The 24,927-nt window shown below is 37.0% G+C and overlaps 5 protein-coding genes across 5 annotated transcripts in view; 3 read left to right on the forward strand and 2 right to left on the reverse strand.

The window, feature by feature from the left end:
- LOC141905911 (heat shock protein 75 kDa, mitochondrial-like) overlaps positions 1-6,441 on the forward strand; it is a 34,916-nt gene extending 28,475 nt beyond the window's left edge. The window contains exons 6-17 of the mRNA XM_074795013.1: positions 1,110-1,279; positions 1,355-1,464; positions 2,515-2,588; positions 2,676-2,838; positions 2,984-3,097; positions 3,201-3,270; positions 3,591-3,738; positions 3,852-3,979; positions 4,060-4,247; positions 4,365-4,596; positions 5,717-5,789; positions 5,870-6,441. Coding sequence (XP_074651114.1) covers positions 1,110-1,279; positions 1,355-1,464; positions 2,515-2,588; positions 2,676-2,838; positions 2,984-3,097; positions 3,201-3,270; positions 3,591-3,738; positions 3,852-3,979; positions 4,060-4,247; positions 4,365-4,596; positions 5,717-5,789; positions 5,870-5,974 — 1,575 coding nt within the window. The 3' untranslated portion in view covers positions 5,975-6,441. The remainder of the gene's footprint in view (positions 1-1,109; positions 1,280-1,354; positions 1,465-2,514; positions 2,589-2,675; positions 2,839-2,983; positions 3,098-3,200; positions 3,271-3,590; positions 3,739-3,851; positions 3,980-4,059; positions 4,248-4,364; positions 4,597-5,716; positions 5,790-5,869) is intronic.
- A 2,138-nt stretch (positions 6,442-8,579) lies between these two features.
- LOC141906459 (V-type proton ATPase 16 kDa proteolipid subunit c-like) lies at positions 8,580-10,378 on the reverse strand. The gene is made up of 3 exons (XM_074795759.1): positions 10,190-10,378; positions 9,545-9,737; positions 8,580-9,136 (listed from the first exon to the last, which is right to left on the reverse strand). Exons 1-3 carry the CDS (start codon positions 10,263-10,265, stop codon positions 8,923-8,925), a joined length of 483 nt encoding a protein of 160 aa, XP_074651860.1. The 5' UTR covers positions 10,266-10,378; the 3' UTR covers positions 8,580-8,922.
- Positions 10,379-10,570: 192 nt separating this feature from the next.
- LOC141906458 (periodic tryptophan protein 2 homolog) lies at positions 10,571-15,778 on the forward strand. Its single transcript, XM_074795757.1, has 19 exons — positions 10,571-10,918; positions 11,207-11,319; positions 11,393-11,487; positions 11,577-11,676; positions 11,753-11,896; positions 11,971-12,106; positions 12,251-12,398; positions 12,489-12,549; positions 12,631-12,786; positions 12,868-13,075; positions 13,157-13,305; positions 13,383-13,530; positions 13,614-13,764; positions 13,847-14,027; positions 14,301-14,448; positions 14,539-14,701; positions 14,780-14,998; positions 15,074-15,299; positions 15,558-15,778. The coding sequence occupies exons 1-19, from the start codon at positions 10,901-10,903 to the stop codon at positions 15,769-15,771; spliced, it is 2,778 nt and encodes a 925-aa protein (XP_074651858.1). The 5' UTR covers positions 10,571-10,900; the 3' UTR covers positions 15,772-15,778.
- An 87-nt stretch (positions 15,779-15,865) lies between these two features.
- On the reverse strand, positions 15,866-19,039 carry LOC141905947 (DNA-directed RNA polymerase I subunit RPA49-like). The gene is made up of 12 exons (XM_074795074.1): positions 18,972-19,039; positions 18,663-18,772; positions 18,169-18,245; positions 18,002-18,087; positions 17,863-17,924; positions 17,612-17,774; positions 17,151-17,237; positions 16,973-17,069; positions 16,751-16,890; positions 16,567-16,660; positions 16,144-16,266; positions 15,866-16,054 (listed from the first exon to the last, which is right to left on the reverse strand). The coding sequence occupies exons 1-12, from the start codon at positions 19,030-19,032 to the stop codon at positions 15,919-15,921; spliced, it is 1,236 nt and encodes a 411-aa protein (XP_074651175.1). The 5' UTR covers positions 19,033-19,039; the 3' UTR covers positions 15,866-15,918.
- A 73-nt stretch (positions 19,040-19,112) lies between these two features.
- LOC141905644 (uncharacterized) lies at positions 19,113-23,887 on the forward strand. Its single transcript, XM_074794603.1, has 7 exons — positions 19,113-19,175; positions 19,667-19,762; positions 20,691-20,717; positions 20,938-21,134; positions 22,268-22,352; positions 22,701-22,912; positions 23,216-23,887. Exons 2-7 carry the CDS (start codon positions 19,694-19,696, stop codon positions 23,310-23,312), a joined length of 687 nt encoding a protein of 228 aa, XP_074650704.1. The 5' UTR covers positions 19,113-19,175; positions 19,667-19,693; the 3' UTR covers positions 23,313-23,887.
- Positions 23,888-24,927: the final 1,040 nt, after the last annotated feature.

Here is a 24,927-nt window from a genome sequence, read left to right on the forward strand (position 1 = left end):
TCTAAAAGCCGCGGATATTTTAGATGCAGAAACGGTTTACAAAAAAAATTTCGATCTATATTTGGTGTGATATCGTTTTGAGAATTCATCTAGAAATATCGATTTTTTTATGTAATTGTTTTTAAAAATAAACTCAGAGCGCGAACAAACGAAGCTAACGAAGAGACATTTCCGTACTATACATAAGTGTATAGTATGTTTAATAAACTGTGTCGTTGATTATGAGAATCAATAAACATTAAGAGATGGTTATACTTTTTACGAACTCTTGATCTCATTTGCGACTAGATAATTCACGCGTGCGTAAAACAATCAGACGATCGACGCGAGAATTTTGACGTCGTACATGACGACGAATATAATAACTGACCGTTACCGCGTTCAACTGCGTTTCGGACATCGATGCGTTGACATGAAACGAACATCAGATATTTGATTGATTAACATCGCGATGCGAGTTGAACGCGTACCCCTAGTGTTTTTAGGAAAATTAATCCGTCAAAAACCGTCGCCAAACCTGTCTTTTTCGGGCCTAGTTTGAATTATGCATCGGATATTACGGACAGCCCACACCGTACCTTGAATTTATATCCGGCTTGATGAAATAAGTTGTCAGACTTTATGACAGGGAGCCCTGATTCTCCATGATTCTTTAAAAACTCCTTCTAGATGGAAAATGCTTTTGAAGGTGCTTGAAACTCCTTTCATTTTGAGAAAAATGTCATTAAAACTCGTTCAATTTTGAGAAATAGGTAATTAGATACTTTCAAAGTTGTACATTAGGCTACGTCTAAATCTGTAGGAATACTAGGAACCCGGGCCCAATTAAGTGGGAAAGATTATAAGAAACCAAGTTGAATGTTTCAAGGATACAAATTTGCTGATAACGAATTAATAGTTTACCAAGGGAAACAGTAGTTTAGGAGTCTACAGTTATTGGGATAAATGTGATGCAGATGCTTCCAAGAAATTTGAAATTTTCTCCTTCTCCAGCAAAACTCCTTGAAAACTGCTTATATCGCGGAATGACTGATCTGTAGGGACTTTTAGGGGGGACGAGTAGGGATTTCTGCTTAATCAATATTTTGTATAATGGATTACATTTCTAGGCATTTATGGATAGTCTAAAAGATTCTGAACCGTCTGCTGATATGGGTCGAAGTATCATCGGTCAATTCGGTGTCGGGTTCTATTCGACCTTCATGGTCGGCGATAAGGTCACGGTGTATTCCGCGTCCTATAAACCGGACAGCCCGTCTATCCAGTTCACCTCTGATGGGTAAGTTCTCTTAAAAACCACCTGAATTTCTAAGTTTGATTCGCGACCTCAGATTTAGGCAATATTCGATTGTAGAACCGGTTCGTATGAGGTGACAGAAGCTGACGGTGTTCAGCGAGGAACCAAAATCGTGGTACATCTGAAGGGAGATTGTTACGATTACTGTAAAGAGGACATCATCAAATGTAAGTTGTTTATCGGTGAAAATAGTATAGAAAATGTATACTTTCTCGATAATTCTAGCGCGTATGAAATATTTCCTGTATAAAAATCTTCAACAAACCAAGTTGAAAGAAAATTAGTTTGTATAACTAAGGCAATATTTTCAAAAATAGAACCATGTTATTAAAACGTTTTATACTCGATGACCCCTATACGCGAATTTTCGACAAAAGCTCTTAGAATTTCTACTAAATTCTGCGGCGCGCGCGGTAACCGCTTCCGGCTATTGTCATATCGGATTTTAAAAATTTATCAAATAATTAAAATCACACCTACTGAAACCGACGTAAATCTCCGCACGAATCTCGCTCGTCTGATAAGATGTCGTCGCGTGGACTTTCAAGTTGAATTACCATCGGTGACGATGTTTAATTGAGAAGCGGTTTCTACGCGTAAACAGTCGACGCGACGTTCGTTCGTTCGTCGTCGTCCTTCGTCTTCGATTTAATGCGAAAAACAGTGAAAATATCGGACGACGTTGTATTAAAATCCATTATTAGATTTAATTCCCTCGGCGTTTGAGTTTTGCTGCGGGCTGATGAACGGTAGTGATACCGGGTATCAGTCACATTACGCCCGGTGTAAGGACGCTTCCGATTACCGACGTTGTGCCGTGGTTTGTTTTTCGAAGTTTTCACTGCGATAATGCAATGATTTATGAATTCATTGATTAATTTATTTCGTTAAACTCGCGGAGCATTTTGACGGAAAGGGATTCGGTTTGATGAGATTTGCGGTTATATCTCATGCCGCGACATCGAAATGACAATAGAACGTTCTCTTTGGCTTTTGATAAAATGTTGTCGTTAGATGATATGTTTTTGCACTTCGTGGCATTGCCGATCGTACCTGGCCCTTGACATACACGCGACATGACCAGTGTTAGATGATACGGTCTGATGTTTAGTAGTTAGAATAATAGTCCATCGATTGAAACCTGATTCGCAGCGTTCATCGATTGTTTGGATAACAGTAAGATATTGTATTTCGTATGTTTCATTTTTACTTTACAGCCGTCATTACGAAATACAGTAACTTTGTCGGCGCGCCAATTTTTCTGAATGGCAAGAAAATAAACGTCATCGAGGTCAGCGGATTCCTGCTATAGTTTCGATAATTGGGCAATTATCTTTTGAAATGGAATTTAGAAAATCATACGGTATATTAATTGTAGGCGTTATGGACGAAGAACCCTCGAGAAGTGACCGAAGAACAACATGAAGAGTTTTATAGATTTATTAGTAAAGGTTTCGACCGGCCGAGGTATACATTACACTACAAAACAGAAGCTCCCCTCGACATCAAAGCCTTGTTCTATATCCCAGAAACAAAGCCAAGTAAGAAACATTCTAAAAAGAAGCTATATATATATATATATATGAATATATATATGAATATATATATATATATACCTTTATGAAAACATTGGTCTGAAATGATATGAATTGTGTAAGAATTTTAACCGCTTTCTTAATTTCATAGCTTTGTTCGACATGGGCCGCGATATTGAAAGCGGTGTCTCCCTCTACAGTCGAAAAATTATGATTATGAGCCGAGTGCAGAATGTGCTTCCGAAGTGGATGCGATTCATGAAAGGTAACGAAAAGTTTCCCAAAGTTTATTAAAAATGTTCTAGTTTACTTGTACCGCGCTTCGAAAGTCTAGATTAAAAGCGCATTTTTTCAACTCTATTTTGAAGGTGTGATTGACAGTGAAGATATACCTCTGAATCTGAGTCGAGAATTATTACAAGAGAGTGCCCTGATTAGGTAATTAATGCCCATTTATTAGTCGCATTTTTCTTTCCCGCGTGCAAATATTTTGAGGTGTTCTTTAGTCAATTCTCTTCCTGTTATTCTTGATTAATCCAATTATCGTTTAATTAACAACTTCCTTCAATGGGCTGAATAACTCCTGCAGATGGCAGTACCTTCTATAATCTGATGACACTACTTTCTATTCCGTGTTTGACTCAATCTCCACCTATCAGTCAAAACAAGGACTTCAAACATTTCTCGTCAAATATTCATTCTCTCCGTCCACATCTGCAGATTGCATGTTTTTCTATCAAACAAATTTATTTCTCCAGGAAACTACGAAGTGTATTGACGAGCAAAGTACTCAAGTTTCTTCAAGAACAAGCTAATAAGGACCCAGAAAAATATTTACAATTTTACGATTCGTTTGGCATATTTTTCCGAGAAGCTGTGGTGACTTCGCATGATCAACCTGAAAGGGTTCGTGTTGTTATGTCTGGATACTTTTTCTCTTATCTAAGCTGAAAAATAAGTTTTCATTAACCTCTTAGATATTTAGTGAAATAGCTATTTAGATTTTTTCTATTGATTAGGAGGAAATTTCTAAACTGTTCCGATATGAGTCTTCTGCACTGCCTAAAGGTACATACACCAGTCTTGAGCAGTACGCCACGCGGATGAAATCAGGAACAAGAGAGATCTACTTCTTTTCTGCTCCTAGGTAAGTCAATTCTCCAAAAGGACCTTTATTGTAGTGAAGTCCATCTTTAGACTTTGCAGCCAGAATTCTCATCATTTCAGTCGTGAATTGGCTGAGACTTCGCCATATTTTGAGTTGATGAAGAAGAAAGAGGCGGAAGTATTGTTCTGTTATGAGCCTTACGATGAACTCGTCCTGTTAAATTTAGGCGAGTTCGACCGCAAAAAGCTGATCTCTATCGAGAATGTCGATGGCGATAAAGATGATAAGAATGTTGTCGATGAAAAAGGTACAAGATTAGAAATTTTTTGTAATCATACAATAGATTTTATGTATTCTAGTTCTATTCATACTTTTAAGAAGTTAAAATAAGTAAAGTTACAATGTTCCCATAATTCTTTTCCAGATCCGAATAGTTTAAGTTCAGAAGAGGCCGACGGTCTTCAATCATGGCTTAGAGTGATATTGGGTACAAAGGTTAAAGATACTAAAATCACGCATAAGTTGGTAACGCATCCGTGTATCTTAACAATGGAACAGATGAGTGCAGCTCGGCACTTCTTACGCACGACGCTGGCCGATAGATCCGAGGAAGAGAAAAATCGTCTTCTGCAACCGATTATGGAAATCAACCCAACGTAAGTACATATAACTTATTGATCGATAAATTTAGTTTTAAGCAAACATTCATTCCTATTTTGACAAAAACTCGTGATAGTTATCTAGTGATCGAATTAGGAAAAATGTTATCAGTATTTGCGTTGTCAATTATCTTTTATCGTAGTTTCTGATACTGATTTCTCGACGACCTATGAACGACAGTTTTTCCTGTTTGTTATTATGGTATTGTTATATCATAAAACAAGAGACCACAGGTTTTCTATATTAAGTAATAGTATATTATGGTCGTTGAATATAGCTATGCTTTCGTAATACGGTCGGACTCGCTGCTTCAGACTTCACGATCACATGTATTGATTGATACACAGAGTTGTATAATTATTCAGCCAGCATTGATTGTCCGAATGCTGTCCACAGTCTATCTATTTGCTCTCCCGTTGCTCCTAGGATTTCTCATATAATTAGATCACCATACAGTGTTCGTACAGTTTGCTGTCATTCTGCCGACATCTTTTCGATTTAACAAAAACTAATTTGCTGATCATCTTTTTCTATATCCATTAAATTCTAATTCACTCTCGTGCGATAGTTCGCTTTGGTACGAACTACATTAGAAGGCTTCGATCGAGGTGTTGTTGCAATCAGAACTGCGCATATGATTGAAAAAATACGTTCACTTTGAAATCGATTTTAATCAAGAGTTATTGTAATAACGGTGAACCATATAGGAATGCACTGTCTGTATATAGGTTGTGACAGCTTGGTACCTGTTTACCGAGGACCAATAGACTATTGTGCGAGTAACATTATGGTTATTCATGATCGGTGAAATATGGTTTAAATATTCCATGCGGCTTTTACAAAATTCATATCTGAATTTCATGTAGTTTTTCCAAGAGCATGGATTGATTTGTTTCAGTTCAGATATAGCGAAATAGCGTTTCAGACCACAGATGTTTTAGTCATAGATGTCTTTGAACTATCAGTTTATACTGAATCAACATACAACATAGAATCAATCAATGTCTTGTGATTTCAAAAGTTTATCAAGTGTGATAATACTGTGATTAGGCTATACATTTGATTTTGACACCAAAATTTTAACTTCATGCGTATATTATATTAATTTTTGTTCAGTCATCCAGTCATTAAGAAACTTTACAAGCTACGGACTACTGATGAAGACTTAGCCAAATTAGTCGCGCTACAGGTATTTTCATTAGAATCATTTATGAGTCGTCTTAAGCACTATTTTATCGGCAAATCGTTAAGCTTTTTTCTCTTTTCTAGATCTACGACAACGCTATGATAGCTGCCGGTTTGTTGGATGATCCTAGAGTGATGTTGAACAGGCTCAATGATCTGCTTATAAAGTCATTAGAGAAAATTGACTAATTATACGAACTAATTACACTGGTGCTTACAGGGACATCACGACCTAATCATGATAGGCTGCATGTTGGACCAGCAGTAGGCAAACTACTGCTCAACTGATTTCATTTATAATATATAAATGGTTTGTAATATTGGGACAACTGTGACAGGGCAGATTATCATTGAACTCTTTTTTATCAGTAATATCAGGGTCACTAGTCTAGTGTCTCCGGTCGGACTTAGGAATGATTTCTCAACATCATGAATACCAGCACATTCACATGCTCATTATTTATTAGGTTCAGATAAACAAGTCTAGGACTCAAAAGCAGGAAGTTTTCCTTCCTGTAGATACCTAGATATATTCATTGTACTGCACCATCAATTCTGGACTTAGTTAATTATGTTCAGTATGCAAGTCATGTCAATGATCAGGTCATATCTTCATTTTATAAATTCACTCATTAATGTCTATGGAATTAAAAGATCGATGTCTTTTTTTATTACAAAATATAAATCTTTAAGTTGGTCTCATTTTTTCCTCAAACTGGTTATCTCGGGCTTTTTCTGGCAGTCCGTGTCATTAAGTGCAGGAAGAGCGATCCATCGAGCCACACAGGGTGAAGTTGATGTACGGTAAAACAATGAACACGAGGACAAAAAATGTTGCGATGACCAGATGATGAACATTTCGTTTATTGCCATACCATATACAGAGAATATACAGCACATAATATATTTGATAACACGCTAATTTTAACCACTATCAATTACATCTATATAATATATATATATATACAGGTCACACATCACACAAACCACTACTTGTATTAATTCTATACGTGTACACTTCATCTTTCAACCGTCAGCTGCCGATAAACACTTCCGAAATTGCAAAGTATCGGCCGCCGCGACCAGCTGTCGTCGTTTGAGTAGGTTCTGGTTTATTTTTACGAATGTGAAGGAGTGTTACAACTTACTAAGGCCGAGTAACAAATCCGAGAACATTCTGGACTGTGTTTAATGATTCCTAGGCTCGAAGAGATGGCAGCGGCGTCGGAGAGAGAGATAGAGAGCTACGGTAAAGATGAAGTGTCCGTTCGCGATCTGCTTCGGGAAGTGTGTCACAAAATCGATTATCTTAAAACTGGCATCGAAACGCTATCTTCACCTCCGTGAAAACCTGAGTACTGACAGAAAACAGACTTTGTAACGACGCCTTCAGCGAAGAGAAAGCTTTCGTATAACCGTTTCTATTCACTGAGTGACATGATCTCTGAGTAGAACGAACGCTTCGGGTTCTTAGTTCATTCTACGATTGATTGCTCTACGACTAAGATTCATACTTAAATACTCTATGAAGATGTTCTTACGCTAGAGAAGTTTCCATTTTCTTCCGTTAACAGCGAGATAAAACCATAGAAGACAATAATAATATAACATACATATACAACTATGCTGTATTTCCCATATTTTTCAAAGGTTGACCTACGACTTCAGATTCTACGATACAGTGATTCACTACTGTCAAATATAGGGGAGGTTCATCCGATATATGTATTATATACATCTTGGTTCATTTTTTGTGGAATGCTTTACAACAACATACATTTACTTCATCGAATTCGATCGTAGTGTTTTGGATACAATTTCCTTTCTCAAAAACGGAAAACGTCCTACGCTAGAAAATGCCCTACCGTGAATATTAAAGCCTGAACTTCGAGAAGAGACCGAATTAATCGTCTCATCTCCGTAAAACATAAACAAATTTTTCAACAATTACAATTTGCAGCTATGATTCTAGTTACAGTTTTACTTTACAATCACAAATAAAAATCTTCTATCACGCCTTTTCAGAGATAATTTAATAATAATATACTTCATTTGTTTTTTATTTATATATTTATATAATATGCATATTCTACAGTCTATTTTAGCTTCACATTCAAGGAAAACTTGTTCGTTTCGCAGATTTTACAACAATATAATTGACGACGATGTTGTAGACTGACACTACTGAGAAGTCTTTAATTTACGTCACTTCTGGTGGAATTAAATAATCAATCGCCGCAATGAACGTTTATCGTTTCATTCTGCAGCCTAAAGCGCACACCTAAACTTCGAATTTCGTTAAGTTTCGAAAACGCTAAATTCAGTAGAACTTAAGGTGAAAATAATCATCGATCAGAGACCTACCCTTCGTCGACGAATCGAAAAACATGTCATTAAATTTCGAGAAGCAACACGTACACGCAATGATGGAGACAACAGTAATTAGGTCGGTATGGATTGATCTTATACTAAATGGTGCATTTAATGACAATTTCATTTATCGTCTTTCGCGCTAACCGAATTTCACATTTGCGCCTAGTCTTGTCAGATTTATAGATTACTACAGAAATGATGGGCTGTTTATTTCATTTTTGGTGGTCAGTTATTTACACAATATATATATATATATATACGTATATACATTGCGCGTGATTATAGATATTGAGTGGCTTTATATCGGATTGACAGCGCTTACAGCCGAAATGACACTAAGAGCATTAATGGCCAGATGGCCGTCATGGAAATACGATAGCGTGTAGAGGCTATAACCATATATATAATTTTTTTTCAACCGTTTTTATAGCATTCACTTGTTCCGTCAAAATTTGATCGCAAAATCCATCAGTGGTCGGGTGAACGTCCCGAATTTTTAATCAACGACCCCGTATTCAATCGTAAATCGAATCACGCATAAATAAATATATATATATTTTTTAAAGAAGCTCCGCTCGTTTTATTTTTTTTGACAGCGAATCATTTCTGCTCAAATCTGGCCTTCGTTCGATGTCCTCTGTACAACATAATATACACAAACGTCAAGAGGAGTCGTTCGGTCCTCTCTGTATTATCATTATTTCATTTAAATAAACTTTTCTATTTTCGGTGTGATTCGCGAGCGTGGCCGATGTCCTCGCGGTTTATTTCGGCGATTTCGTGGCTAAAATCAACGCGACGATCAGTCCGTAGAGACCTAATACTTCAGCGAAAATGAGAATAAGGATCATTCCGACGAATAGCCTCGGCTGTTGCGCTGTACCTCGCACGCCGGCGTCACCTACGATTCCGATAGCGAATCCGGCAGCTACTCCGCTCAATCCTACACTAAGTCCGGCGCCCAAATGTACAAAACTCCTGCAAATGAGGAATTCATCGATAAAAATCAAAACTGCTTAAATTTGCAGAGCATAAGAGTTCTTGCAGATCGGGGAATCCAAAACTCCCTGTGACTCTTGACCAAAAATTCTTTAATTAATGAAATCATCAGCCATCCCCCAGGGAGTAGCTTCTTATCTGAAAGAGGTTCTCTGTGCCACTTTTCACCAGCAAGAACAAAAAGATATACCAAATTATCCCTGACTTTTCCCTGATCTGATCCCCGAGAAACTGAGGTAGCATTTAAGATATGAACTTAAGTAGATACCAAACAATTTATTCTTGGGGACCCTGAATATTTGACCCAAATGGCTCAAGGAAACAGGAGTAAGAAAGAATCTACTTAAGTCACCTGAGACAGAGATCACTTAGAATGTAACAACTTACAGAAATAGTGTGTATTCAGTTGGATCAGCACTAAGAGAATTAGCAATCAACGCAGCTACAACTAAACCATAAATAGCGATAATACCGGCCATAACAACTGGAATAACGGATTTCATTATAAACTCTGGTCGCATCACCGACATCGTCGCGATACCAGTACCGGATTTAGCTGTTCCGTAAGCGGCGCCAAGGGCTGAAAAATATCAAAACAGAAAATATGATTACGTAAAACTTCCAAGTCGACCCTGGGTGTCTGATTGTATTCTACCCTTAAATATATCAAGCACTGCTGGGTAAAGCTATTTAGAAAGGGAAGATTGTTTACCAAAATTTTTTATTTATATATTTAGATTCTGAAATTATATAAACTGATGAACATGGGTATGATAGATAGATTATGATTTATGAAACTCTTTTCGACCTAAGGCTAAAGCCTCAGCTCAATTCATTCCATAGCTCTATTTAGTCTAGCTCTGGTGGAGTAGATTTGTAAAAGGGACGAACATCAAAATATTGAGATTGATAATATCATAAATAATCACAGCTGAAATAAATGAATGAGGATACATGATGCCGGATCCGACCGGACCGGGCACGACCTGTCTTTTCTGTGTGAAGTGAATATTTCATTTTCAATCGACTCACCGCTGAATACTATAGCTGATGTGGCGCCCATTACACCGAAGAAAGGTGTGTATAACGGTTGTTCAACGTCTGCCATTATTCTTAGTTTTTCTGACGCTTCGAATTTAGAAAATTTTCAAAAAGATTTTGACAGCTCGTCGTAGAGGGTAGCGATTCTAGCGAAAATGGCGAATGAAGGAGGGTCATGTGACAGTGTTCGGATGGCGCATTCTGTAAGCCGCACGTCGATTGGTTAGATTTTTGAGAAAATCGAATCAGAAGCCAATCAGCGATCGTTTAATGGAAACGTTTAGCCAAGCTAGATGACCGTGACGTCACCGCGGCAGCTGAGTCACAATTCAATTCAATATACATTTATTCGCATAAATTTTTACTCGAAAAAACAATTCAGCCAAATTTAAAAGACTATCGAGCATTTGAATGACGGAAATAATCGAATATTCCGTATATGAAATAGAAATTTAGGAGATGGAGGAAGATTTCAAACATTTGACCGGTCACATGACTGCCGGCAGTCATATGACTGGTCACATGATATCGTACAAATACACGTGCACTTGTTTGGAAAATTTGTAAACGAAAAGTGAAACCAAATCCTCGGGCGTTCCCCACCTAACGATCGGTGTTTAGTCCCTTATCATGATATATATGGTCGTTTGATAAAAGAAATTTCTCAACTCTTCGTTTCAACGGGTTTTTAACTTCGTCAAAATGAAGTTTTCATACAGGGTTCGTGCACCACAATCAATGCAAAGCAAATCAAATACATAACATTTATTGAATTCTGTAACTAAACTTCTTGGCAGGCCTATTAGTAGACGAATGAATGAAATCTTCAAACGCCTTTGAAAATCGGAAATCTCTGAATATAGATTTTGATTTAGTTATGATATAATATCAACTGTTATTAGCCTTAATTGATTAGTTAATTGACCCTATTTAATTAGTTAATTGATAACTGGATATAGTTTATCTTGTTTTATAAATTGATATATTACAATTTTGATTACATTTCAGTTTTCAAATCTTCTCGGTACTGTTTATCGTAAAGGGAACTTATCATTCTCTCCTGATGGCAACACCGTTATCAGTCCTGTTGGCAACCGCATCAGCTTGTTTGATCTCAAAAAGTAAGCTTTTTTGCTGTTTCATATTTGAACAAAAATATGGAGAATTTTCATTTGGCTTTTAATTGTCTTGCAGCAATAAATCGGAGACCTTACCAGTGGAGGGTAAAATGAACTTGTCTGCTTTAGGTTTATCACCAGATGGAAATATACTTATAGCTATAGATGAAGGTAGTGTATATAATCCTATGTTTTAGAGAAATTTGCACGTAAACAGTGCCCTATAATGATCTCCTGTGTCTCGATATTCTCATTTGTAGAAGGAGAAGCTATGCTGATAAGTATGATAAGTAAAACTGTCTTGCATTACCATCACTTTCACGGAAGCGTCAACTCAATATCGTTTAGCCCAAATGGAAAGCAAGTATTCGCACTTTGGGTTCAGAACTAATTTCATAACGCAAAGCTGATACTAATTTTCATTTTTGCCTTTCAGAAAATTTGCGATAACCAAAAATAAAATAATCCAGATGTTCCACGCTCCTGGAAAAACGAAAGAATTCAATCCTTTTGTACCGTATCGAACGTTCTACGGAGCTTTCGATGAAACAACCTGCATCGATTGGACAACTGATTCACGGTAATGTATCTATAAATCAATTCGTTGTCTAATAGTATTTTATGTAGGTCCTAAAACTGTAATTGATTTTGCAGAGTTTTTTGCGTTGGAGGTAAGGATATGAACACTCGTGTTTACGGAGCTCAGCCTTTCCGAAATTTGATAATCTACTCTATTGGAGGACACAGCGATGCTATAGTTGGAACATTCTTCGAAGCAGATTCATTAGATGTATCCTTTGGAAAGAAATTCTTTATGAAACCATGTAAAAATGTAAAAATTATGGTATATTCGATTATTTACATCATTCAAATGCTCGATCGTCTGTAAAAATTTGTTGCTATTTTGCTGTAAAACTCTTTAACTCTCATACAGCTGTACACTTTAAGTTCAAATGGACAGTTATGCGTTTGGGAATGCAACACAGACCTCGATGGCTTGTTACCTTTCGAAGAGAAGAAAGTAACGTCAGATGAGGAAAGTGATCTTGATGATGATGAGAAAAAAGCAGAAAAAGAAAAAGGTATCGGTAGTTAAATGAATGGAATATTGGTATTTTTGTTTAGTTGAGATTTACTTATTGTTTTGATAATATTCATTTGTTCATTTCAAGCTCTCATGAAAGCTGCACAGGAAAGTAAAGATGAGAAAATACTTTTCAAACGACTTGCCAAGTAAGTGACATTACTCTCACTTTGATTCTTCTGAAGGAGAACATCTTAGTTGAACTAATGTATTTATATAATGTTGTATAGACATCGCTACAAAGACAACAAAAGAGATGGTAGTCAACATACTCAACTGACATGCGCTATGTTTCACAAAAAGTCACATATTTTGGTCGCCGGTTTCGAAGATGGATCTTTCTTGCTTCATGAAATGCCAGATTTCAACTTGATTCATTCTCTAAGGTAAGAGTTGTTGAAGAAATCGGTTACCGGTACTTTAATCTTAATGTTCATTTGTGACTGGGTATTTTCATCCACTTTCAGTATATCCAATCAAATGATCTCATCGATTGCCATCAATACGACTGGTGATTGGATAGCATTAGGATGTTCAGGTCTAGGGCAACTGTTGGTCTGGGAATGGCAAAGTGAATCCTATGTACTGAAACAGCAAGGCCATTTCAATAATATGACATGTCTAGTCTATTCACCAGATGGTCAGTACCTAGTGACTGGTGGTGATGATGGAAAAGTATGTGAAATAATTGTCTGCATGCAATTTCTTGAAAATGAATTAATTCCTAACCTGGTTGAATTGATTATTTCCTTCTAGGTGAAAGTTTGGAACACTAGTAGTGGATTTTGCTTCGTAACATTTTCTGAACATAATGCCGGTATAACAGGTGTAGCATTTAGTCAAAGTGGCCAAGTAGTGTTGTCGAGTTCGTTAGATGGTACTGTACGGGCTTTTGATTTGAACAGGTAATATATTTAGGAAGGATGTGTTGCTTAGACTAAGGTGAAATGAAAAACAACTCAATCCGCTCTGTCTATTTCAGGTACCGTAATTTCCGGACGTTTACTTCACCACAGCCTGTCCAATTCTCCAGTCTTGCTATTGATCCTAGTGGAGAAATCGTCTGCGCTGGAGGAATGGATTCTTTTGATATTTTTGTATGGTCACTACAGACTGGACGACTTCTGGATGTAAGATAATTTATTATTTGAAAATATTCTTTACTCAACATATTGTATTCATATTTGTAATTTGTATCTTGCATTATTTTCAGATTTTGTCGGGACATGAAGGTCCTGTATCAGCGGTTGTATTCAGCACTACAAGTTCTATATTAGCCAGCGCTTCTTGGGACAAAACTGTCAAACTTTGGGATGTGTTCGAAAATAAAGGTTCTAAAGAGACCTTCAGATTCAATACTGATGGTGAGGAGTGATTGAAAGTGTTTTTATGGCAGTTAAGAGAAAAAACTCCTGAATAAATTGATCATACTAAATTCTATTTCAGTGCAAGCATTAGCATATCGTCCTGATGGGAAGGAGATTGCGGTGGGCACATTGGATGCGCAGATATCATTTTGGGATGTACAGAACGGTACTCAAACCGGATCAATCGAGGGCAGACATGATCTCGGATATACACGAAAAGATACGGACAAAATAACAGCTAAAACTTCATCAGTAAACAAGTTAGTTTCTTTGAATAAGTTGAAGACTTAGGCAGGTTTCAATTGGTTTCTACGGATTCTAGAATACTCTTCTAGCGTGTTCGCTTGGACCAGGATACACTCTTACCAATTTTGGAATCGCGTTATCTGTAAACCTGATTAAAGGCCAGTAGAGTTTGCAATCCAGAATTCCTATTCTTGTTAATTGTAGTATGTTCAAATGAAACTTGCCTTTCTCTTGGAATTTTTATAGATTGTTCTTTTTATTGATGTTTGAACTTTTTTCTTGCACAGGTCGTTCTCTACTATATCGTACACAGCCGATGGTAAATGTATCCTGGCTGGTGGACGGTCAAAGAATGTTTGTATTTACTCCGTTGAGGATCAGATGCTTATCAAGAAATTTGAAGTTTCTTGTAATTTATCATTTAATGGAATGGAGGTATTTTCTATGGAATCATTTCGGAAGAAGGTCTGGGTTAGAAGGTTTTATATAGAATAAAAAATGTCGCAACTGTTACTTTTATCGTAGGAATATCTTGACCGACGAAAAATGACTGAATGGGGTAGCTTAGCTTTAGTGGACTCAGCTGATGGTAAATCTTTATCGCTGCCGGGAGTGAAGAAAGGTGATATGAGTTCTAGACACTGGAAACCTGAAGTACGAGTTTATGGAGTATCTTTCTCGCCAACTGGTAGGTTTAAAATTAAGTGCTTCGCAAGATTTTATCCTGAATCAAAACTTGATAGTTTCCATTTATTCTATATTTTAGGTAGGGCCTGGGCATCGACCACTACTGAAGGACTGCTGATCTACTCATTAGACAATAATCTGACATTTGATCCATTTGAGCTCGATATCGATATCACCCCAGAGAACGTTAAGGGAACGTTGAAAGATAACAATTACTCTACAGCACTGATGCTCGCATTTCGTCTCAATGAACAGAATCTGATTCAGCAAGTTCTAGAAACTATTCCATTACAATCAAGTAAGCAAAATAAACCGGTTATATCCCCTTGAGAATTTTGTCTTTCGGAAAGTGATGTTTATTTTGTCTTCGTAGTTGAGCTCATTTGTCAGTCACTGCCCGACGTCTATGTGGACAAACTATTGGCCCATCTCGGCTCCGCGCTAGAAACGAGTCCTCATCTTGAGTTCTATATGAACTGGTGTCAGAAATTGCTGTACAATCAAGGATCGAAATTGAAACAGCGATCGCAGTCGGTCATCGCGCATTTACGAGCTGTGCAGAAAATCCTCAATCGACGAAAAGAAGACATCGGAAAAATGTAAGTCTCATTATCCCGATAACAGTCATCATCAACTCTCAGTTCTTACAGATCAGGAAAATCAGGGAATTCCGGATTAATGTTTGTGTTTTTGGTGTCTTCTCGTCCTTGCTAGTGACAAGTGGCACAAGGAATCTCTGAAAAAGAATCCCCCACTGGGGATATCTAATGATTTAATCAGGGAATTTCGGATTCCCGGATCTGTAAGAACCCATTCTCTCGTATTATTCTCATCTTGTCTATATATGTTCATTGTAGGTGTGATCAGAATCGTTATTCTCTTCAATATTTGATAACACTTTCACAGTTGAAAAATAAACGTAAAGCCGATAGTCAGGCAGCCGACCTAGATAAAGAGAACGAAGATAACGAAGGCAATGAGGAAATGGATGAAGATGATAATGACGATGATGTAGCATTGCCTTCTAACTGGGAATCAGATTCAGATGATGTCGAAACATTAATGACCTGATGTTATATACTGAAAATAAATATTTGTTTTTAAGAATACATTCTTGAACATTCGTTTTTGTATCGCCGCGAAGCAAGAGAGAAATAATGCATCATTTTGGATAAATGAGATATTTTTATTCGGAAAATCTATCAAATTATAACTAAACTATTTTCGGCCTTTTTTCTTCGGATTTTCAGTTGGAAAAGTCAAAGGAATCTTCAGCGCGGCCACGTACTGTTTTACACCATCGATTGTCGTAGACGTCAGAGTACATCCAAGGCACCTCATGATATGATTCAATCTAAAATTGAACGAGGCCAAAAATTTTGAATATTTGCAAATGGACCACCGGTACATCGGATAAGACATTTCAGCGATTAGATACAAGACCTGGTGCTTCCTATTCTGAAGTCTTTCTGTAGATCAATCAGCGGTACTTTATATTCATCGAGAAAAAGGCACAACACCAATGCGTATACAAGAATCTTGTTTTTCACTCGTACTGGAATACTCCTGTTCCAACACAGAGAGAATAATTTTAGTTTTGTTATATTCAGTAGAATATTCTTAAGAGGAATATTATAGGAATTTAAAGTAGGAATTCATAAGTCCCTCTAAAAAAATTTAAAGGATTTAGTGTGCTTGGAAATTAACTCATAAGTCTTGCCGCAAAACATTTTGAAAGTCTTTTTGAATTTTTTTTAAGGGCATTTCGGATACTTTAATAGGCACCCTGGATCTGCCCCTAATGTTCCGCTGTATTTAGCAAGAACCAGTGGATTATCGACGCCTAAATTATTTTTCTCGATTTACCTGATCTTTCTTGTGCCGCTTGGTTGCGAGATGATCGTAAATTTATCATAAAGCTGATTTCTAACGTCATCGGGTACATCGGACATTATTTCATCTAAAGTCAAATACAACAGATAGCACCGATACTAACGACGTAAGAATCGACGTGAATTTTCATGTAATTAACAAATTTCCCTCTTCTTACCGATCTTTTTCATTTCCATTCGGCGTATTTTATACAAACGGATGAGATAAACTAGATACAGTAATCGCCTCGCTTCAATACTTCTTTCTTCTTCCATCACGGAAAGGACGCTCAAATGACTACACACGTATGATGGGTACCTGAAGAAGAAATTCACCTCTGAATACACCCAGTTAATAAGCAGTCTTTTTTCTACCCGACGAACATCGGCGTATTCCTTACTTTTCTTCTCTTAGCCATTCATTAATTTGACCAGAAGGGATGTCCATAAATACATTTTCGGCGTTTTTAAGCGCTTCAAATTCTGCCGGACTTATTACTAATAATAAATCAAGGATTTAACCCAAAAAAACATGCGTGATTATGTGCACCGCAAAAATATCAGTTGTGTAAAGGATACTATCGTCGATATTAAAAACATCAGCACGCGATTTCGCTTCTTTATCCATCGGAGGAAATGTGTCGGATTGATCTTGTTCATGAGAACCTATAATTTAAAATGCAAAGTCAATGGGGAACCGGTAAACACCAGATGGCGTAACAATACACTCAGAATACATATCGAAAATTACTTTAAGCCTTCCAAATGGAACGAAATGTTGTCAAACAACTCAAATAGATATAAGATAGATGTTCCCAATGGGTAAAAGTTTTGATGAAAATTGCTTTACTAATGAGAAAAGTTGATTCGAGTTTAAACGAAATTTAGAAGAAATTGAAGTCGGTAACCGATGGATCCTTCCTGTCTGCCATACATGGAATCGTTGATTGCCACAGTAGGGGAGCCAGTTCACCATCGCGTGCAAAGCTTCATAACCGTATATAATACCCAGACATGTCTAGATGTCTTCATGTTGTTACCTGGTGTAGCGGTAAGACTGGTATCGTTGTCGACTATATCTGTATTACTCGCTGCTGTACTCATAGCTGTGTCGAGGGCGGTACCCTTAACGGTGTTGCGCTGCCGCGAATTCATCCTCAGACGTTTTTTCCTGCTACCAAAAACCTCCGTTAAATTATCAACCTGCAACAACCGATACAATATAAAACTTAAGCCGAAATAAATCGCAGCGTCATGTTTAGTAGGTCGATATAAGATTTTGACGACCAACCTTTTCCATAAAACTCAATCCATCGTTACCACTTCCACCGACGATGTCCTCGTATTTTTCACCTAAAAAAAATGGAACATTGATTGATCTTTCATGTTCGATATATGGACTATCAATCATACCAAACTCTTGTTAATACCTGGCAATCTTGGTATCATATTGAACATATTGGCTTTTACTATCTTCATCTTGCCGGTTTTCTTGTCTACAACGCCCACGCAGTACCTTTCGATAAACAAACATTCGATAAAACTTTGATTCTAAAATTTTCTAATTGTTGTCACAGTTATAAACGATTTTACTTACTTATTGAGGGATGCATAACATGGAAGATCAGCACCAAAGTTTTTACCGATATAGTGCACGTGTTTCGTTTCAGCAACCTATAAATAAAGAAAAGGAAGATGTGGATATTATGCATTATCTTATTCAACGTTATTATGCCACCATCTACAGACATGTTTATGTTAGTTTATGTTTATCTTGCTTTACGTCAGTCGGATCTTGGTTTCGGATCTTGGTTTTCCAAGATTAACTTTATTGGATTGTTTATTTAACGTAACAATGGGACCACGGCCTTTGAAGTGTTGCCTGCACCGATAAGCAGCCAACAGGACTCGAACCCACTTGTTGATCAGCACTGACCATGAATACAACAGCATCACGCCTTATTCCACTGAGCCACTGAGGCTCAATAACACTATCATAATTAGGTCTACGATAAGGTATTGAAGGGTAATTCTAGGATATGTCAAGACTACATTCAGGGACTTTTCTCCGCTTAATTATAGAAAACTTACCAAAAGTCTCCTCTTTTTCAGTTTTGGATCATTAGAATTTTTGTATCCAAAGCTTCTGATGAGGATGCGATCCTTAGTTTTTTCATTAAGTTCACCATTCGTGAACGAGGCTGAAATTATCAGAATCAATAATCAAGTTTTGGAGACAATATAATTTTGATTTAATTGCATTGAATATGCCTTGTTGAAGTTCACCATGAAAATTTAAAAGAATAGACAAATTCTAGGCATCTAACGAATGAACTAATAAAAGCTGTGTATAATTGCTATATATCGCTTAAATATAGAATGAAATCATGACATACATACCGACATTAACTTCAGTTTTGTCAAAATCAGCCACATCGCACACTAACTTCATCTTCTTCATGGGGGCTGACATCTTGGATTACTGAGTAGCGAAATGTACCCATTTACAACTGGTTTCTATTGGTAGTTAGTTCGTGCACTTCAAGTACATGTACATAGCTCAAGCTCTTGGATTTATTATAAGAAAAGACCCGTCTCAAAAAGGTATTCATTATTTTCATTCATGACATATGTTGTAAATTCTAACAACTTTAAGATGATGATCCTGCTGGAGTCTGTGATGTGAGTGAGAGACTTTACTTCTTAAAAAGGTGTGAGGGGAAATCAATGACAAAATGTAAGGCTTAGAGGCCTACACTTGTTGTTATTTTTACTTCCATTATCGTAAAATTTCATGTTCTTCACTTAAGAATTTTATTTGTTGCTTCGCCTGTATAAGTTTGATTCGCTCAATTTAGATAAAAATGCGAAGGGCAACTGAACTGTCGTCCCGGCCCTAACCTGCTAATGCGCCATGGCCTCAGCGTCCCTACAACTACAGCCTCATGATATTTTCCCCCTTATTGAAACCAAAAGAGAAGATTTTCACTTCGATATGCATTTTTGTTAAGTGACCCAATGCCGTTGTATTAGGCCTAGGCTACTAAACCACTCGGGCAACAAATTGCTTTTTTAATGGGCTATATTTCTTTCAGTTGTCCCCTCATAACCAATCAGAAGTCATGGCAAATAATGTCTCATCGAAGGAACCATCTGAAGAAGATTTTAAAGAATTGAAAGAAAGATGTTTGGTAAGACACGAGCGTATGGAAAGGTGTTTCGATGATTTTCCTTCAGAGTTTTCAGTCAGGACGACAGTAGAATCTCTCCCTCCGTTGTCAAAAGTGCGACTCCCATAACAGTAGAACCCTTTCTATGAATACACCTTCCAATGCATCAATAATGCGTAAACACAATTTACGCATTCATTCGAACAGGCCTACAATAGTGCCACATGGGATGAACAAATAACCAATAGGCCCAATAGAATAAATAGAGTAATTAGATTTTGCCGTTATTTGTATTTGAAAATTGTAACTACCATCGGGTAGGTAGGGGCGGATCCATAGGCAAATTGCAAAGGACTTTATCACAACCCAAAAAGCACTTTTATGTCCAAACAGGCAATATCAGGTGCACTCCTGCACTAAAATAAACCAAATATCTTTGTTGACAAAATGAAAAAGGGCACTCAAAAAAATTTGATGGACTTGTACAAGTCTCATAAGTCCCTGGGCAGGGCCGGACATCACTGATCTCATTGCAGGCCCGGTTGCGTATATGGAGAATATTTTGTTTTCCTTACTGTGATAAGGCCTAGTTTAGGGACGGTTGTACTGTTATAGTACTGTCATTCTATTACTGATCTACGAGATGCGTTCATCGAATCCCATGTGAAATGAAGCCATTAATTCAGGCTCTAGAAATCAACCACTCGAATGATAGACGACTGCTCGCAGAATCAACAGGATACTGCTGCAGCGATTTCCATCGTGGAGCGAAGCAATTTGAATATCTCGTACCCCGGGGAGAGACTTTACATCCGTCTATCATTAAAATCGAGCTTTCTAAACATTAACCCCGCTGTTGACATCAATTTCATCGCGATGAATACCGTAAGCGTTTCGAAGCTAATTCTCGGCCATCGTTTATTTAGAATATTTTACGTTTCAATTTCAGATTATATTTACAGCTGACCCAACTCAGGTGAGATCAAAATGCTGTTAGATCCATTTTCAAAATTGTTAAGTTCGTAAAGTAGCCTATAGTGTACTGTATGCTGGCTATGTTAAATTCTGGAATTCAAATTAGTCATCGGATATTTGTGAAATGCACAAAATATTTATTCTAGTAGGTTAACAAGTTTCTCCTCTCGTATATTTGCTGTCGGGATATGACTAGATTTCTATTGTGTTTATACCGATAGGAATTAAACGACGCAGCTTTGTGGCGGTTTCTACGAGCATTTCGCACGGCAGACGCGGCGTTCAACGCGATCATCAAATGCAATAACTGGCGTCGAGAGTACGGCGTCGAAAAAATAGGCCCCGATAACGAATTTATACTCAAAGAGCTTACGTCGCAAAAAATGGTGCTCATTAAAAATAGAGATCTCAAAGGAAGGTCAGTTGAATGAAAAAAAAAGAGGAAGAAATTCTAATTTCTAGGAAACTCAACCCAATATCTTATACAGGGTCCCTACGCCTCCTTGATTCCTTAAAAACTCCTTCAAAATGATAAATGCTTTTAAAAGTGCTTGAAACTTCTTTTATTTGAACCAAAAATCCTGAGAAATAGGCGATTAGAAACTATCGTCTAGGTTGTAGTTGTACAGTAGACCACCCCTATATCGATAAAGTTGGGACCAGGATTTTTTTTTTCCCAATTTGGTGGTTACCGGATTAGAAACCAAGTTTAGTAGCGTTAAGGATAACAATTTGCAGACAAAACCACACTGAAGGGTTTACTGAGATAAAGAGTACCGATTTAGGAGGAGTCAACAGTTATTGGGATATGAATTTTCTCCTTTGAAACTCCTGATATCTATGAATGACTGGTCTGTAGGGACCCTGTTTTAAAGTCGATTTCCCCATGGTTACAATTCTGTTTCATGGATGCAGCTAGATTTTAATTATTTATATCACGGATTCAAGACGGTCAGAAATGCCACCGCATAACAACGACTATTAAGTTATTAGGGTTATATGCGTTATATATTACAGCCACCTGCCTGCGGTGAAGTCGCGTATTTGATTCAATAAAATCTATCATTCCTACATCGATTTCGGTTCGTTGAGTCGTTCGAGCTCGTTACTCGTCTAATTATCCGTCTCGTTACGATATCTCCTAGACAACTACAATATCTCCACGACAATATTTAAACTACCAGCGTCACAGCGAGATGTCTTCACTCGCGGCCTTTTCAGTCATTGATTTTCATTAACCGATTGCTTAGTTATTGAAATTACCTTTTAATCGTAATGATTTTGTTATCGATGGGTTCTTCGATGATTATACTGGTAGTCCCGCATTGATTATTGATAGAAATGCCTTAAATGAAAAATCAAATCCCAAATCTCTTTAGATCAAACGATGAATCATTAAATTCGAGATCCCCGAAGCAATTGATTTCATATTTCGACATCGATATGACAAAATATTCTCAAGACGTCAAGACATTCTTGTATCATATGTTTGCCTGCTTATCTCGGTCGTAATGTTTTGTTATTTGGCAGTTTTTGAAATTCGTTTTTCAGACCTGTTATATACATCGCTGCCAGGAAGCACAGTGTTTATGAACGGGATATCAATGAATTCACTAAGTTCATCGTTTACATGCTGGTGAGTATATAAGAGATGTTGTTTTGATTTAACCACCGCTGATTTTTCCGGCGTTGTCATTCAATTGATGATCAGTGCTGAGTGCGTTTGACAAATAGACATCTGTAACAGTTCACATTTCCTATATTGCGGTTGAAAAATGATCGCATGCTTTGTAATGCGATATTGTGCTTATAAAGCCTTGTGTAGTAAACAGCTGTGGATGATTGGACCCTCACAATATAGTAGCTACAAAACATTCATGAAGCTCTCCCTCCCCCCCCCCCTAGCGAGCTTAAAAACTCAATACCGCAATATCCTAGATCGAAATGATTTGATGAATTTTTTTTGGTAATTACTATTTTTCAGGAGAACGCGTGTAAACGCTGTTTCGAGGATGTAATCGATAATTTGTGCATCGTTTTCGATTTGAAAGATTTCAAGATGAGCTGCATGGATTACGAGTTCGTGAAGAATTTGATTTGGTTATTGAGTAAATATTATCCCGAACGACTAGGAGTCTGTCTCATTATCAATGCTCCGTTGCTATTCAATGGCTGCTGGAGCGTCATCCGACCTTGGTAGGTTTTGTTCATGCATGTGATCAGGCCGGATTCAAATTGCCTAATTAGAGAGCGTGCTCTCTTGATACTAGAGTCACTTCCAGAACCAGTTACAATTCAAAGCGCAATGATTTGACCCGTGCTAAAACTTGGCTCGTGCCTGGTCTGACATTTTTTGTCGGGCTATTTGGCGTGTATAAAGTTTTTACGGGCTGATCAAATGCTCTTATCTCTCTGTGATCGCGGCTCTTTTGATATCAATAGGTCACAAATATTTCTTTTCATAAGATGAAGTCAATTTCATGATTTACTTTCACACAGGCTGAACGATGTAACTGCGCGTAAAGTATCGTTCGTCAAGAGTGAAATGGAACTTTGTAAATACTTCAACCCGGATATACTACCAACCGATGATTAGTGATGAATGACGTTCGCAGACTGGATTTTTGACGATGCTAAATATTGCTCAGTTCCGTACATAAAATGCTCTAAAACTCAGGATGTCATATCATCAATTATTGACGTCATTGAAGAAGAATACGTAACCTGGATACTTCCGATATACTTAGATTTATTTTTGGATGCGACTTATTTTAATATATAACGACTATACGGATCGGTAATGATCCGTAATCAGCTCATAATTACAGTCATTTCAGACGCTGTTATCGCTTCTGAATTATTGATGACGATGATTGGTCTGTTGTGGTGAATCTCTTTCCGTTTTGTCACGGACTTTTTGTTTTCTTGTATTTATCAGTAGAATATCAGGTTCACGAAAATTCTGTCATCTGAGTTGGGAAGCTGAATTTCAATTCACTAGATCTCAGTCGGTTTGCATAATCCCCGTTAAGTATAACCTGGGGGTCAACGCGAAAGCTTCTCACTCATTTCTATAGTTTCTTAATGTTACCATGGTAGTTCGCTCCTGAGCGAAACACGGTGAACACCAGTCTATAGAACCAATTTCAAAGAGGGATTGTCGTAATTGAGTCTATGTGTAAATGCATATAGCTATTGTTGTGTACATTACGTACGATATGATATCAAAACAAAAATACATATCAGTGAGGCAGCTTTAAATAAAATTGTCGAGAATAAATCTACAAAGTCTTGAATAAATAATTCGAATATTTCTAACCAAATGAGACGACTGTTTCTACCTTTACCTAGAGTTTGGTGAAATATTTATTCATGACTTCAGTTGAATCAGGTTGAATATGAAGTATATCGGTGTTTGTTTCTTGTTGTGGGTAGCTGTATAACCGTATCATCACTTAAATTCTGATCTTCAAAAAAATTCCAAATATTACTGTAATACGAAGGCCAGATTATTTTGCTGAATGGAAAATGAATAAGGTTTTGAATTTCATTAGAGTTTTGAGTATTAAAGATGGCCGGAAAGACCGAGCAATGTTGTTATTAAAGTAAATCTATTTTAGTCTGTATTGTCTGACGTAGTGTTTTGTTTTTGAATCGATGTCAATTTCTTTGATATCAAATGATGTTCTACCAAAAAAAAATGCAAGAATGCTTTTATAAATGTAATATGCACGTTATGTATGAGAAATGTTGATGCACAATGTTGAATTTTTTAATTCTAATGTTCCCCGAAAGCCTCAGCTTTGATGATTATATCCAGATTTGTTAGAAAAATCACTGTTGATTGTGATAATTTGAATACAGTTTCTGCTTTAACTTTGAAGGCATTTGAACAATATAAACCTCTATATGTTATGTAATACGCGTAACGGCCATTTGCGACGCGAATGATCATAATAGCTGTTACCAACTAACTATTGATTTTAATCGATGATTGTAGTGAAAATGAAAATATTGTTGATATATCAAATCTATTATTAGATGATGATGTCATGTTTATTGTGTATATTGTTTGATATTTGTTATAGAATGATACCAAAAATTATCAACTATATTTTGGTATCAGTTGAACTCATCATGCATGTCTCAGTTGCGTTTGTCTTTGACAAATGCCGTCATTTTCATCAATGATTATTTTCACGTTTAAGTTG

Source organism: Tubulanus polymorphus, chromosome 5 (assembly GCF_964204645.1).
Source record: "Tubulanus polymorphus chromosome 5, tnTubPoly1.2, whole genome shotgun sequence".
NCBI classification, from domain to species: domain Eukaryota; kingdom Metazoa; phylum Nemertea; class Palaeonemertea; order Tubulaniformes; family Tubulanidae; genus Tubulanus; species Tubulanus polymorphus.